General features: G+C 42.1%; 1 protein-coding gene across 1 annotated transcript; it reads right to left on the bottom strand.

Moving 5' to 3' along the window:
* Positions 1-2,163: 2,163 nt before the first annotated feature.
* LOC136877684 (pro-resilin-like) lies at positions 2,164-15,973 on the bottom strand. The gene is made up of 3 exons (XM_067151896.2): positions 15,965-15,973; positions 6,095-6,646; positions 2,164-2,423 (listed from the first exon to the last, which is right to left on the bottom strand). The coding sequence occupies exons 1-3, from the start codon at positions 15,971-15,973 to the stop codon at positions 2,187-2,189; spliced, it is 798 nt and encodes a 265-aa protein (XP_067007997.2). The 3' UTR covers positions 2,164-2,186.
* Positions 15,974-16,501: the final 528 nt, after the last annotated feature.

The following is a 16,501-nucleotide window of genomic DNA, read 5'->3' on the forward strand; positions in this document are numbered from 1 at the left end:
GGTAAAAATCCCCAACTCCGCAGGATATCGAGCACGGCCCCTCCGACTGAGAGTCAAGTGCACTACCCCTACACCATGGGGCTGGCCTCCCCGAACATTAGTGAGTTTTATTTTGGACATATCTTGCAATAAAACTGTTCGAACGAAAAATAAAAGCCGTTCTATTTCATCACCAATGAAGACGAACGTATCGGACTGTTCGATTCGGACAATTGAAGCGCTGGCTTCCTGAGCTCGAAATAATAGTAATGGTATTATTGGCTTTACGTCCCACTAACTACTTTTACGGCTTTCAGAGAGGCCGATTTGCCAGAATTTAGTCCCGCAGGAGTTCTTTTACGTGCCAGTAAATCTACCGACACGAGGCTGACGTATTTGAGAACCTTCAGATACCACCGGACTGAGCCACGATCGAACCTGCCAAGTTGGGGACAGAAGGCCAGCGCCTCAACCGTCTGAGCCACTCAGCCCGGTCGTATTTATAGATGGTTAAATTCGTGCCAGTAGATTATTTCAACTTGCTTTACGTCGCACCGACACAGATAGCTCTTATAGCGACGTTGCGATAGGAAAGGGTTAGGAGTGAGAAGGAAGCGGCCGTGCCCTTAACTAAGATGCAGCCTTGTGTGAAAATGGGAAACCATGGGCTGCCGACAGTGGGGTTCGAACCCACTATCTCCCAAAGTTGTCAACTACGTGACTCAAACCATACAGCCATTTGCTCGGTGCTAAAAGTACCGTTGAAGGACAAAATGCCAGCACCCTAGAGTCTCCGAAAACCGTAAAAATAAGTGGTGGGACTTAAAACCTAATCTATATATTAAAACAGCTTTGGCAAATCCTACCGTCCGTTCTGCTGGACCGAGTTGCTTCATTTTTGTTTTATTCTCCCCGGAATTACCTCCCGGTGAATTAAGTGACATAGATAGGCCTCTAAGTTCACCCAACTTTCAGTAATCATAAAATAAATTCGTTAAGTGATCACTCCAATAATTGCAGGCGAAGGCTTACCTTAACCCGCAATACATTTGGTACCTAACAGGTTGCTAAGTGACCAACACTTTCGTTAATATTCTGATATATGATTTTTATCCTTAGTAATGTCAATGAATGCAGCCATGTTTGATTATTACCTACCAAGCCAGAGAGTATACACTTCCCCTGATTATGGAAAATACTACTGTCTGCTAGATATTTTTTTTAATTCTCTAACCTTCCCCCCCCCCGTTCCAAATATATTCAGCAGATGGCAAGAGTGTTCCTAATATTTTACATGCTTCTAAGAGAAAAAAGTCTACTTACAAACAGACCCCATCATGACGTACGCTTTAGACATTATCTGGGAGCACCTATCGACGGATAACCTACAGTAGCTATACTAGAAAGAGTGAAGGCCATGCATATTTAAAAAGTTCTCCGCCTCGCAAAAACCGCTCCTTCGAGACTAACCTATGAGCTCACAAGACAACCGTTCTGAATAGAAGAACTGCGATTCAAAATAGAATTACCGGGTGAGTTGGCCGTGCGGGTAGAGGTGCGCGGCTCTGAGCTTGCATCCGAGAGATAGTGGGTTCGAATCCCACTGTCAGCATCCCTGAAGATGGTTTTCCGTGGTTTCCCATTTTCACGCCAGGCAAATGCTGGGGCTGTACCTTAATTAAGACCACGGCCGCTTCCTTCCAACTCCTACGCCTTTCATATCCCTTCTTCTCCATAAGACCTATCTGTATCGGTGCGACGTAAGGCTCCTAGCAAAAAAAATATCATTGCCATCTACGATACAATACCAAGAACTGCAGGATATACAAGCGAATATATGGATAGATTTCTACCAGACGAGATGACGTCATAATGGGTGAATATTCACTAAGAGCTGCGGCATACCACAGAGCTTCTTATTAATTGTTCATAAAACCATTGAAAAAGTCAGGCAAGACAATATGACAACGACAGGCATATCAAGAGGAGTTATCTGACCTGTTCTTAAGTAATGTTGTGGAGCAGGACGGGTCCTCTTGTAATATTATTAGCAACCGAGCGTCGGTCTTCCGACCACTCTTTGATGGAAGAGTCAAGGTTTAATTTCTTTACAAAATATTTATTAAGAAGCAAACTATATACAGCGATAAATACAGCAAAGATCCAGTCACATCATTCATACATCATTCACAAGTTATTGATACAGACTAATATGGGCCCTGGCCCCGACCCTGAGCGTATCCTCCGTTCGACTCTTCGTATCTGATCATGGGTCTGTAGCCTTCCTGATCAGCCTCATACTCTACAATTTGGGTCCTGCCGTCAGGTAGCAGCACTCGGTACTCTCCTTGGGCAGTGTCATCCTGACGACTCTCCTGGTGGCCGAAGTCACTTCCAGAGTCGGCGTCTTGAACCTCGTATGAGAACTCGTAGTTGGCGGGCTCCTGTGGAAACAGCGTTACAATAGCGTCAACATTTACAGGGAATTTGGAAGAGTTCCTCAATACTACGAACATAGACTTGAAAACAATGTACTAGGCCTAATTATAAATCAATTTTAAACTAGAGTAGACCCCCGATTATCCGAGGTAATGTGGACCGTGACCACCTCGGATAAAACACATGAGCACACAGACATAAAAATTTCGTCAACAATTATATTGAACAGTATCACTAAACTTCTCATATCCTAGTGAATTTGGTATTGTCTAAAAGCAGGAAAAAATACTGTAAATTCACGTTTACTTTTTAAGTACTGAATGTGCCGCAACAGGTACAGTAGGTAATACGAACAATAGAATGCTGTAATAAAATACGTGTTATTATGTAATTTATTCTTATATTTTACAATAATACTGTATGTCTTTATCTCCTTCAGTAGGCCTACATATATCGAACACATAATACAGTTTAGAAAGCAACAAAAACGAATAATTTTTAACCATTTTTATTTGGAGTTATTTTATTTACAATCTTTAAGTCGCACCGACACAGATAGATCTTAGGGCGACGATGGGACAGGAAAGGGCTAGGAGTGGGAGTGAAGCGGCTGTGGCCTTAATTACATGGTTTCCCACTTTTACTTCAGGCAAATGCTCCTAAGCCTTTCATATTCCATGGCCACCAAAATAACTACCTGTGTCGGTGCTACGTACGCCTAAAGCAAATTGTCAAAAAAAAATATTTTCCCTTATTAACGAGTGGCACGGTATTCACGACAAAATGTCTAAGAACGTTTGCATTGATTAAATAATGTAGTGTTTAGACTGGCATATTTAGCTCAAATAATATGACACCTCGATTCATCGGAGCTCGGATAAACCAGGGTTCTACTGCATTCCCTTACAATTCTTGAATGTGAACGGAAAGGTGCCCAGACAACTTAGACGGAATGAATATAAATTTAGAGCCTCTGATAGGTGTTGAAGTGGGGTAACATCTGACGCAAAAAAGCATATCGTTTTCTGTTCTCTGACTTAAGTACTCCACAAGTTGGCGGTTTTGTGCATCTCTCGCATGCTGTCCAACGGAAAGGTTGATGTAAATTACCTCATAAAAGGCTGTTTACCGTTCTGCATGTACGTATATTGCTTTATTTACTAGAGATTCCGAACGTAAATTCCCCCATTTGCCTAAGGACGTCAAAACTTGAAATTCGCCATTGATGGCATCTCACACTGTACTACTTGTTCTTTTGTCAAAATGACGGCAAGACGAGTGATGATTCAGTATTCATACGAAGGTATACTTATATTATGTACAATGTGTTTGGTCGAAATAGACTTGGATTATTTTTACACATGGCTTTACGACGCACCGTCACAGGTAGGTTTTATGGTGATTGGATAGGAAACAGCTAGGAGTTGGAAGGAAGCTGCCGTGGCCTAGGTACAGCCCCAACATTTGCCTGGTGTGGAAGTGGAAAACCACGGAAAACCATTCCGAAAATGGCTGAGGGGAAATTGAACCCAGGCTACTCAGTTGACTTTCCGAGGCTGAATGAACCCGGGTCCAGTCCTCTTATCGCTTTTCAAATTTCGTAACAGAGCCAGCAATCGAATGCGGGCCTCCAGAGTTGCAAGTAAATCACACTAGCCCCTACATCACAGAGGCGGACTATTTATTTATTTATTTATTTATTTATTTATTTATTTATTTATTTATTTATTTATTTATTTCGATCACTCCAAGGAACACACTTTCATCAAAGCCATCTCTGTACAGGCTATGAAGGCCCTTGGCGGAGTTTGAAGTAAAGGCTTCCACTATTCGTAATCTTGACACTAAGAATGAGACCTACGTCCGGCTGCCTTTGCCTCAAATGATTTAACCTGGATCTCATTTTTGGTGTAGGTAGAGTGAACATCAGGGCTATGTGCACCTCCGGAAGTGGAGGTCTCGTTTCTTAATTTTTTCGACTTCCTGAAGGGGAATCGAACCCAGGTCCTTGAGGGTGAATTGAGCTCTCTACTTCCGCTAAGCAGCCGCTATTTGAAGATTACAGGTTCGAGAGATTTAAATGAAAATGATAGTGACTGTGCAGACCAATGACAAGCAATTTGAGCGACTGTGTATTGATGCTACATGACGGGTTTAGGCTATATCTGGTTGAAAATCCTTGAAAGGCGAATGTGAACTAATCTCCACGATGAAGCAGAAATGGATGTGGATAAAGATTACGTAAGAGGATGCGATCATTAAACATCGATATTTTAAATCACGTATGAAACATAAGTGACTGTGCATGGAGATTGCACAACAGGATGCGATTATTAACATAAAGAGATTTTAACTACGTACAGTATGTAGCTTAAAAGGCTATGCATGGATATTGCGTAAGAGGATGTGATTATTAAACAAAGAAATTTTAACCTTTGTGAGTGGCCGAAGTTATAGCTGGTAATTACAGAATGAATAAGATGTATCCGGAGAATTTCCAGAATACTCGAGAGACGTATTGATTAAAAATGTTTTACAACAATATTGAATAAGGAATTTACTTTATGCCACAGCGTGCAGCACAAAATATAAACGTAAGCACTGTTGAACTATTTCATGCGTTACTTATCAGAGCTCAAAAATGGTCCCTTTTCTCAATTTTGAATTGTATAATAAAACAACCTGTAGGCTAAGAGCATCCATTAATTTATTCATTCATTCACTCATTCAATAATAAGGTATCTGTCCACATTTGGTGGCTATCCGTGACTGGGAGAGTTCTTTTCCTTTTCAGTTTCATTTTGTCATGAATTTAGTTCAATCATTCATCCACACTGGAATGTTCTCGCCTTAGCTGCTGAAGTTGCGTAGATGTAGGCTGACAGCATCGAATTCACTCAACCACTCACTCAAAAAGAATGATCTCTCCCCAGTTGGTGGCTATCCATGACTGGGAGAAAAGAGTGCTTATTCAATCATACAATAACTAATGTGTTCATTCATTCAGTCAGTCAGTCAGTCGGTCAGTTAATTCATAATGTCTATTGTAAGCTGAAGATAAATCTGTTCAGACTCGTGTCATAAATACATTAAAAAAGACAATTAAACACTATGGGGAAACAACCCCTTGAGTCCATGGCCTATCAAGCAACCGCTCCTCAGCCCGAAGGCCCGAAGATTACGAGGTGACATGCGGTCAACACGACGAATCCTCTCGGCCATTGTTTTAGTTTTTGTAGACTTGGGTCACTATCTCATCCTAAGATAGCTCCTCAGTTGTAATCGCGTAGGCTGAATGGACCTCGAACTAGCTCTCAGATCCTGGTAAAAATCACTCATTTGGCCGGAATCAAACCCGGAGCCTCCGGGTAAGAGGGAGGCCTGCTACCCCGACACCGCGGGGCCGGCGACATAAGTAAATACTTGCACTGATACAAATGAATAAGGGTAAGATACATGTTGTCCTAAACTGTTGACTTTTAGGACAAAAATAAATAAAATTGTAAAAACTGTAATTTAGAGATTGCGTTTAAATAGTGATTAATGTAGTAATAAATAAATTAATTGTAAAACGAAAATAACTTGGATCGCAATATATGATTACTCTCTACCCAGTTCCAGGTGATTCGGAACAAGGAGATGAGAATATTCTGCTCTATTCTAAAAATAAACTTACCGAAAGGTCATCTTGAGCTAGGCGGGCCCTAGCGTCATCATAGTTGTATCCTCCGTTAGGAGGGCCATAAACGGGGGCTGGAGCACCTCCCAGACGAGCTGAAGCACCTGGTGCGTTGTAGGATGAAGAGAGACCTGATGTGCGACCGAATCCATTACCGCCAGAAAATGCTGAAGGAGCTCCATACTGGGCAGAAGGGGCCGATCTGAATCCATTTCCTCCAGACAGCCTTCCAGAAGCAGCAGAAAACGAACCCCCAAAGCCGTTAGAGCGACCCGAAGGAGCACCGTATTGTGTTGAGGGAGCAGCACCAAACCCGTTAGAACCACCAAATCCGCCGTTGGACCGCGCCTGGCTCATGAATGGAGCGCCATACTGGCTTGAAGGGCTCCCCATAAACCTTCCAGAGGACGCTGAAGGAGCACCATACCGGCTGGATGGAGCTGATCGGCTTCCATATCCATTCCCTTGGCCTGGAGGCAAATATTGGCGTCCCACAGGAGGCTCAGCCATGACAGTGGCTAGTGCCACAGCGCCGAGAACAAGCAGCATCTGCCAACAAGATAACAATTTACGGTAATTTCACTGTTCAAATATGTTTATTTGATATACTAATAAGGTAATTTTTGCAGTGTCCATTACAACCGTCTTTATTCCAGGTGAAGGCACTAGAATTATTGTAACCATTGACTGGATTTGATTTCAAATCTTCGTCGCTACAGATAAGTTCATTAACCGATTGAATACTATAATTTAAAAATGGGCTAACAAGGGAACACATACATGTGTTACACTCGGATCCGGTTGAAATTGGGTATGAATATTCGTGGGAGGCTGTAGAATGCCAAGGTGAAACCTGCATGTGCTCAGCACAAGTTTGAACGCCAACATTGATCAAATAAATAGTCGTAAATTTAAAAGTGCCGAGGGAGTGTCGAGGTGTGGCGGAGAGGTAGGGAGGAGCGAAGCAGTGGACGTGAGCCAGCCAAGCTGTGTCGAGTTGCGCCAGCAGCCTGGCAGCGTATAGTCTGGCTACTCGCTCGAGTGGGACGAATGACCACCCCCTCCCGGCCACTCTTCTTTACTGCACCGCAGTTCGCACCTCGCACATACCTCGTATCTTCCCGATTAGAAACGTCGAAGTAGATCAAGAGGTGCACATTGATTAGTCGTCCGATGAGACAACGTTCTTACAATGACAGGTAAAATCTGACGTCCTTGAAGTAATTTTTATGAATGGTGACTGTATACTTACTTTAACCTCGTATGGTAATAATTAACTTTTTACACCTAGATACAACAAAACGCCCACTACAGACGTCATTCAATCCATGGAATGTAGTAGTATGCTTTCAGAATTATTTTGCAGAGTGTGACAAAAAGATACCTCATTTTCTGAAGATGAAAAGAATTTGGGATTGGAATTATATCATAAGTACATAAATATATATATATATATATTTATTTATTTATTTTAATAGGAAAACAAGCGTTCACAGCAATTGCGTTCTTGTCTCCGCTTTACAGGTCTAATTGCCGACAGGGTTTTGGATGCCGATGTGGCAGTCGAACTGGATGGCACATTGGATATGTCAGATGGTGACTTTGTTTTCGAGGAAGACAATATTGAAACACCGATATTCGAACTCGTCTCCGAGAATGTTGCTTCTAACCCTACATCCACAACAACGGTTGAACGATTCCTAATCCCAATAACTTATAAGAAGAAGTTCGTCGAATATTGGCGAAACAAAGGTGGGAAACAGAGGAGCTTCGCATCAGTGAAACACAGGTTTCGTAAATTAAAGTGCCGGGAAGAGCTTTACTGGTGGGAACAACAATTGGAAAGCGGTGGCACAATGGGGAAAAACTTTGTTACGAAGAAGACTTATCAAAAGTTCAAAGAAAGTAGACAACGAAACAAAATTGTTCACGATATAAATATTAAAAAATGGGCCTTAAAGTACGCTCGTCTAGTTGGCGACGACACGTTTCGAGCGTCTCATTTCTGGGTAATGAGTTTTAAAAAGAAATTTAAAATGAGACCAAGAAATATTTGCAAATTCATATCTAAAATATACCAATTTGAACAAGATGATACTAATTGTAACGCGACACTGTTTGTGGAAGAAGTGTCGCAATTAATAGAAAGCCACGGCCCAGAGTGCGTGTTTAATTCTGATCAATCTAGTTTTCATGAAGAGTTCCATTCTGGCAGGACCCATAATTAACGAGGAGAAGAAGTCGAATTAGCGGAAGCACAATCTTTGAATTCGCTAACTCACAGCTACACAATACAGCCAATAATTTCGGCACATGGACAACTCCTGCCAAAGTTGCTAGTGGTGTTGAAAGAAAAAATGGTAAATTTGGTCCTAATATAGAAAAAGATCTATTTACTGCACCAAACGTGTACACTGTGCCTTCAAAGTCTGGAAAACTGACCAAAGAACTTGTACAGAAATGGTTACGGGATGTTTATTGTGAGCTAGTACCAGAGTACAGTGTTTTAGCTCTCGATTCGTGGACCGGACAGAAAGAAGAAAATATTTTAAATGCTAAAATTGGGAGTAAGAACACCATTAATGTTCAAACAATTCCGAAAGGAGCCACTGGACTTATCCAGCCGTTAGATGTTTTGGGCTTCCGCATTTGGAAGCAATTTATTCGTATGTTGTACGATTTAATTTTGTTAAACTCGTAAAACATCAACGTACATTTAAGGAACAACCTTTTAAAAGTGCTATCTTTGACGCATAACCAGTTGTCTCCGCACTTTCGCAGCATGTGGGAGTTCAGTTAGTACAAATGTGGCTATGTTAAAAAGAAACGTTCACAATTAGTTAATCCAGTCGATTATTGTTTCATAGAAGAGCCTTCCGATAATCAATGTAATACTTGTGAAAGCAACAGCGCTGTAAAATGTGCATGGTGCACACAGTATCTGTGCCTTGTCCACTTTTTTGTAAACAATCACTATTGCATTAATTACAACGAGTAACAAGAACTGTGGCGTGAATTTTTCAAACCATATTGGCATCGTTGTTTAAACATCGCCCTTTGTACACTTGTTTCCTGTGCTGTTTTCACATTTACGTTTTGCACATCTGATCGGGAAGTTAAGGGGAACGCGCTAACTATACGCTGCCTGGCTGCTGACGCGGCTGGACACAGCCCGGTTGACTCACGTCCGCTGCTTCGCTCCTCCCTACCTCTCCGCCACACCCCGATTCTTCCGCGGCAGTTTCAATTTTACGACTATTTATTTGTTCAATTACGGCGTTTACACTTGCGCTGGGCACATGCAGTTTGCACCTTAGCATTCCACAGCCTCCCACGAATATTCCTACCAAATTTCAACCGGATCCGAGTGTAACACATGTATGTGTTCCCGTGTAAGTACCAAAATGTAAAATTAAAGAATCATTTTTAAAAATATGTTTTATTACATAGTAACGTTTCAAAATAATTTACACAGAATCTTGGTTCAAGAAACAAATTAAGCAAGTATGTTTTCTTATATTTTCAAAGAAAACTTCAATACAAAATCCATGAATAATAATTATAATAATCGTATGGCCTCAGCCACCTTGCGCAGACACTTCAAGTTGACGCCATCTGGCTGTCTGCTCTTGAATTTCGACGTTCCGTTTTACTCTAGGTCTGCTAGATGGCAGACCAAGTAAACCGAAACTTTCTTGGGCGTCTATGGCTGAGATTTAATGAATTTTGTCGGGTAAACACCAAATGTGTCACCAGAGATCTTTTACTTGCCGACATCGTACGATAAGGAGTGTCGAATGGACTTTTTTCCGCCCTTCAAAAATCCGACTGCCTCTGCCGGGTTTGAAACCGCTATCTTGTGATCTGGAGGCCGACACTCTACCACTGATCCACAGAAGCAGCTAATGCATGAATGAAAACTGTGTCCTATGTTTTTGTAACTAATCAATGTCTCAACTTTCGCTATCAAACTTGTTGTACTAATTCTACTTAATCTGTTTACCCTCCAGGGTTGGTATTTCCCTCGCACTTAGCGAGGGATCCCACCTCAGCCACCTCAAGTGCAGTGTTCTGGAGCGCGTGACATTGGGCCGGAGGATACAACTGGGGAGGAGGGCCAATATCTCGCCCAGGCGGCCTCACCTACTATGCTATGCCTTGTAGAGGGATGGGAAGATTGGAAGGGATAGACAAGGAAGAGCGAAGGAAGCGGCCGTGGCCTCAAGTTAGGTACCATCCCGGCATTTGCCTGGAGTAGAAGTGGGAAACCACGGGAATCCACTTCTAGGATAGCTGAGGTTGGAATCGAACACACCTCTACTCAGTTGGCGTCCAGAGGCTGAGCGGACACCGTATCAGCCCTCATACCACTTTTCAAATTTAGTGGCAGAGCCAGGAATCGAACCCGGGCCTCCAGGGGATTGGCAGCTAATCACGCTAACCATTACACTACAGAGGTGAACATCAAACTTGTTATACTTGTGAATTTGATACAGCCTCGACATTAGCAGACATACAACTACAATCCTTCGCCGTGAGATTGTGTATTCACATTGTTTTAGTTCTTCTGGGAACTAAGGAATCGTTTCTCTCAGTTCTCTTTTCTTGTCGTTTGTGATGCTGTTTATGCTGCTTCTCGGTAGTTGCTAAATCTCGCTGGTGTCTGCTTGTTTTCGCAATGTTGCAGGTGATCGTGAAGAAATATCATTAAAGACGTCCTTACAAGCAGCTCAATGATTTCCGTTTATGATTTTAATCCACGAAGCTTGAAAATACCTTTAATTTCCAGTTTCACAAAGGAACCTGCAGATTTTCACAATCTATGAAATCTGTTTACACTATATTTTTGTCAGCGAAATATGATTAACTTTTCTAAGTCTTTCTGGATAAAAATCTTTTCTGCATTCTAGTATTATCAAGTGAAATCGCAACAGAGTTTTCTGATCCCAGTAAAAACAGCTGTATCTAGTGAAAAAATGGATACTTCCACTCGTTTTTGTTACACCACTTCAACGGCTGCTAGTATTAACTAACATCCATCCTCCTCACTTTCGAAGGCTAACTGGTCTGAAGAAGGAATGGTTAAACTGTACTGGTAAACACACTCTTGCCGATTCTTCAGCACTGCAACCCTCAGAAGCAGGGAAGATTAACATCTCGACATCCATCATGACAACTAGAAAAGAAGCTGGTTGAATCACAGCAATGAATAATGCCTGGGGGGGGGGGGGGGGAGGAGTGGGCTGCTTTAAATCCTGACCATAGGGTTGATATCTGACCCCTGTGGGAAACTTGCTGGGTTCAACTTGCCAAAAAAAAAAATCTGGGCTTCGTTCAACAGAGTGCGGACCGATCTTGGAAGATGCAATTTCTGGCTCCACAAGTGGGGAAAAATTTCCAGCCCTCAATGCGACTGCAGTGACGCGGCTCAGACAGTCCACCATGTTGTAATGATGTGCCCAGTTCGGAGCTTCCAGGGAGGATACCACGAACTTCATGCGGCAAGTGAAGAGGCAGTGAATAGGCTAAATTCTCTGGGCATTAAATTATAAGTTATATTACCATCCATTGATCCTTTGTCCAATTGTTGTTCTGTCTGCTAGTTTATATTCCATACGAATTAAATAAATAAATATTTCACGTAGGCCTAGTCCTGTTGATATAACCAGCTCCAAATTTATGTTGTTCAAAAAACTACTTCCCAATTGTTTTGCTACAAGCCATTCACAAATGCTTGGAATGTTAACAAAGGCCCTTTTTAAATGAGAATCCTGACATGTTATTATTCAATTCTGCTCACGAGAGAGAATCCTTTCTCAACACATTGATGTTGAGCACCAGTTCTGGGGAGTGATCAGCAGGTTAGAGACTGAATTACATTGAGTACACTTCGTCGATGCAACTACTGGGCAGAGCGAACAATGACTAAATTTTGGAATCTTGTATAATTATGTCGTACAATGATAGATTCTCAAAACGGTTAGTGTGGAAGCAAGTGGAAAAGTTAACCATATTTAGAAGTATTTTACCTCAAACGATTTAAAAGAAACTCTCTCTGAAAGTTTCTCTCGTAATAATAATAATAATAATAATAATAATAATAATAATAATAATAATAATAATAATAATAATAATAATAATAATAATTCGTCGAGTAAGTAAGCTTCGCAGTGTAAGTCGTGTAAGCTTGTGTTCAAGAAATCATAAACATCGACAGTTTTGCAGAGCGCCTTTCACTCTAGGAAGATGCTGGGGCTATACATCAATTAGGGTCAAAATACGTTAAACAAACAGCATTCAGTATTTACCTGGGCACATACAGTTATCAGTTTTGGAATGTGCGCTATCTCAGCTTTGGCTTGGCTTTCGTTCTTGCTACTATCTACTATATCTGTCACAACTAGCTCGTGAGTAAGACATTGAAATTCCACACAGTTTTCAATCCTGTACAACACTAATTTCCGCCTCTGTGGTGTAGTGGTTAGCGTGATTAGCTGCCACCCCCGGAGGTCCGGGTTCGATTCCCGGCTCTGCCACGAAATTTGAAAAGTGGTACGAGGGCTGGAACGGGGTCCACTCAGCCTCGGGAGGTCAACTGAGTAGAGGTGGGTTCGATTCCCACCTCAGCCATCCTGGAAGTGGTTTTCCGTGGTTTCCCACTTCTCCTCCAGGCGAATGCCGGGATGGTACCTAACTTAAGGCCACGGCCGCTTCCTTCCCTCTTCCTGGCCTATCCCTTCCAATCTTCCCATCCCTCCACAAGGCCCCTGTTCAGCATTGCAGGTGAGGCCGCCTGGGCGAGGTACTGGTCATACTCCCCAGTTGTATCCCCCGACCAAGAGTCTGAAGCTCCAGGACACTGCCCTTGAGGCGGTAGAGGTGGGATCCCTCGCTAATTCCGAGGGAAAAACCGAACCTGGAGGGTAAACAGATGATGATGATGATGACAACACTAATTTAATTTGCAGACTGCACATTTTTATGTAGCTAGTAAGTTTGCTTCAGTACGACATGTATTAATTTCTCTCACAACGTTCTTGACCACTGGGGTTTTTGCCTTAAAGCAACAACCGCTACCGCAGCAACTGCCCTTAAAGCAAACTTTGCCCGAGTGAACTTCTTGGAATGGACCATTTTTTTACAATTTCGGGCCTTCAAACTCGGCTACAATTTACCTAGGACTGCTTCGTTTGTGTTTCAGCCGTAAAATGTTGATTTCTACATACGTCCTACGTTTCAGTTTAAGTTTTCTACAACCTTACGATGAACACTAGCTTATCACTGAAAATAGATCATCCCACAAATTATTTATATTTATTTTTGTCTAATTGAATTCAATCCTACCATTCCTTTCAGTTAGTTGTCACTACTACTACCTTAATAATAATAATAATAATAATAATAATAATAATAATAATAATAATAATAATAATAATAATAATAATAATAATAATACTTTTACATCCCACTATCCACTTTTACCTTTTGCGGAGAAGCCGAGGCGCCAGAATTTTCTCCTCTGGCCTATTTATTTGTTTAAAAATATACCACCAATAGAGACATTCCCCATTTACAGGTGGATTGTATACAACATAATCCACATTATAAAGAAGAGAATGTGTGAAAAAATAATAAAAAGTAGTATTCTTAAAAAATGCCAATGGCCATAGCCGTGTTAAAACACCGGATCCTGTGAGCACTCCGAAGTTAAGCAACATTGGGCGTGGCCAAGTTTTGGATGGGTTGCCACGCGCAGTTGGTGCGGGGGGGGGGTAAGGGAATGGAGGAGCGGAAAGGAACTGGTCACCCTACCGTACGCAAACTCCGGCTCAGGTACACCTCTGCGGACGTTCGGACCTGCCTTCGGGCAGAATACACCCTTACGTTTTCTTTAAAAAAATTGAAGAAATAAGAGAAAAAACTTATAAATAATAAAAGAAATATGTGTACGCTTGTTGTTTCCACCAGCTGATGCTATTATTTGAGCACCTTCAAATACCACTGAAGTGCGGTGGGGGTCGAACCCACCAAACAAGGTTCAAAAGGACAGGGTTCTAGCGTCTGACCTACTCAGCCTGGCACTTTGATAGGACAACTTTCGATTTTTTCACTATCCTGTTATTTTCATGGATATACACAAGCCTTAATCTGTCAGTCTGCATTCAGGACATAGCAGGTTCAAGCCCTACCGTCGACAGCACTCATTTTCTGTGGTTTTCCATGGTCACACCAGCCAAAATTTGGGGCTGAATCTTAATTAAGACCGCAGTCGCTTTCTTCCCAGTCCCAGATCTGCCTGTCTCATCGTCGGCATAAGACCTGTCAGAGTCAGTGCGACTTAAAAATAAGAGGGTATAATACCTTTCAGCAATCAGTCTGCAAGCCTCTGTGAATTAACTAAGGACATCCACAATCCTCTGTGGCCTCGTTTATTTCAATTCTTATCTTTTAATCGTCAAAAAGCCTTCTTCTCTTACCTCTGAAATCCATGGCTTAGTCCATTATTACCTTAGGTAACCCATCCTCCTCCATTCGCCTAACATAAACCCACTACCGAAGCTGATTAATACGTTCAGCTTCATCGATAGAGCATTTTCCTAATCCCCCCGTTGGTGGGGTCAGTAGAATAACACCCACTGTACCCCTGCCTGTCTTAAGGGACGACTAAAAGCGCCCCAGGGGCTCTTAACTTGGGAGCGTGGATTGGTGACCACAGGACCTTATTTGAGTCCTAGCATTGCTTCCACTTACTTGTACCAGACTCCTCACATTCATCTATCCTATCCGACCTTCCTTGGCCAACTCTTGTTCTTTTCCGACCCCGATGGCATTAGGCTTGCGAATCCTAGGGAGTCTTTCTTCATCTTTCGAAGTGTCGGACACCTTCCACCTTTTCTCTCTGATTAGTGTTTTATAGAGGATGGTTGCCTACTTGCACTTCCTCTTTAAACAATAATCACCACCACCACTTGTTCTTATCGACCCCGGCGGTATTGGATATCGAGACTTAGGGAGTTTTTCATTTTCACGCCCTTCGTGGCCCTTGTCTTCCTGTGACCGAGACATTCAGTTTTCGACATGGAGGATTCCTTTCATTTTTTCCCTCTGAATAGTGTTAATGGAGAATGATTGCCCAGTTGTACATCCTCTCAAATGTTTGAGGAACCCTTCTACCATTCTTCCCATGTGTTTGTACTAGCAATCATAATAATGTATCTTTTATTATTATTATTATTATTATTATTATTATTATTATTATTATTATTATTATTATTAATCCATTTACCCTCCAGGATTGGTTTTCCCTCGTACTCAGCGAAGGATCCCACCTCTACTGCTTTTGGGTCAGGATACAACTGCGAAGTAAGACCAGTACCTCGCCCAGGCGGCGAGGGGTCTTGTAACGGTATGGGAAGATTGGAAGGAATATACAAGGAAGAGGGAAAGAAGCGGCCGTGGCCGTAAGTTAGGTACCATCCCGGCATTTGCCTGGAGGAGAAGTGGGAAACCATGGAAAACCACTCCGAGGATGGATGAGGTAGGAATCGAACCCCCTCTATTCAATTGACCTCCCGAGGCTGAGTAAACCCTCTTTCCAGCCCTCGTATCACTTTTCAAATTTCGTGACAGAGCCGCGAATCGAACCCGGGCCTCCGGGATTGGCAGAAAATCACACTAACCTCTACACCATAGAGGAGGACATTATTATTATTATTATTATTATTATTATTATTAGCATATTCTACCTGGTGCTCTTTAATTTATTAAATAACCTTAAGCTCTGACTGTACTCTGATTATCAAGAAACCAGTATGTTTAACTTTCTGGTGATGATCAAGCCTGGGGTTGAAAATGTAAGGATCTTACCTTAGCCATGGTGCGAGAGAACTGGAGGCTACTGTTGATGTGAGTGATAATTGCCGGACTGTTGGGGCAGTATTTATACAAAAGCACATCTCTCTCTCTCTCCTGACTGACCCTGCTATTCCTAATCGGGAGTGGTAACCAATTAGTAAAAAAAGTGAACATGACTGTTCTCGTTCAACTGTGATGGGTAAAAGAAGATCAGTGTTGCATCAATCCAGCAGCTTTCGCCGGCCTGCCTACCTGCCTGCCCTTGTGCGTCCTTACCGCCTCGGGGAGATGGTGTTTCGCAAGGACGTGTTACAATTCCCAGTAATGATTTACTTGAGATGCTGTAATCAATTACAGATCACAGAGTGAACCCGGTTATACCTTCGTCATTCATAAATGATGCATTTTATAATCTAGATGGAGAAGTAGCCTTAATAGATTGCGACGACCGTCAGTTTCAACCGGCAAAAGGAACTTTGATTACTCTGTAAAAAAAAAAATTATAATCAAACGATGTAGTTCATACCTCTGACTTCTGATGAGCAGTGA

The sequence above is a fragment of the Anabrus simplex genome, chromosome 7 (genome assembly GCF_040414725.1).
Source record: "Anabrus simplex isolate iqAnaSimp1 chromosome 7, ASM4041472v1, whole genome shotgun sequence".
NCBI lineage: Eukaryota > Metazoa > Arthropoda > Insecta > Orthoptera > Tettigoniidae > Anabrus > Anabrus simplex.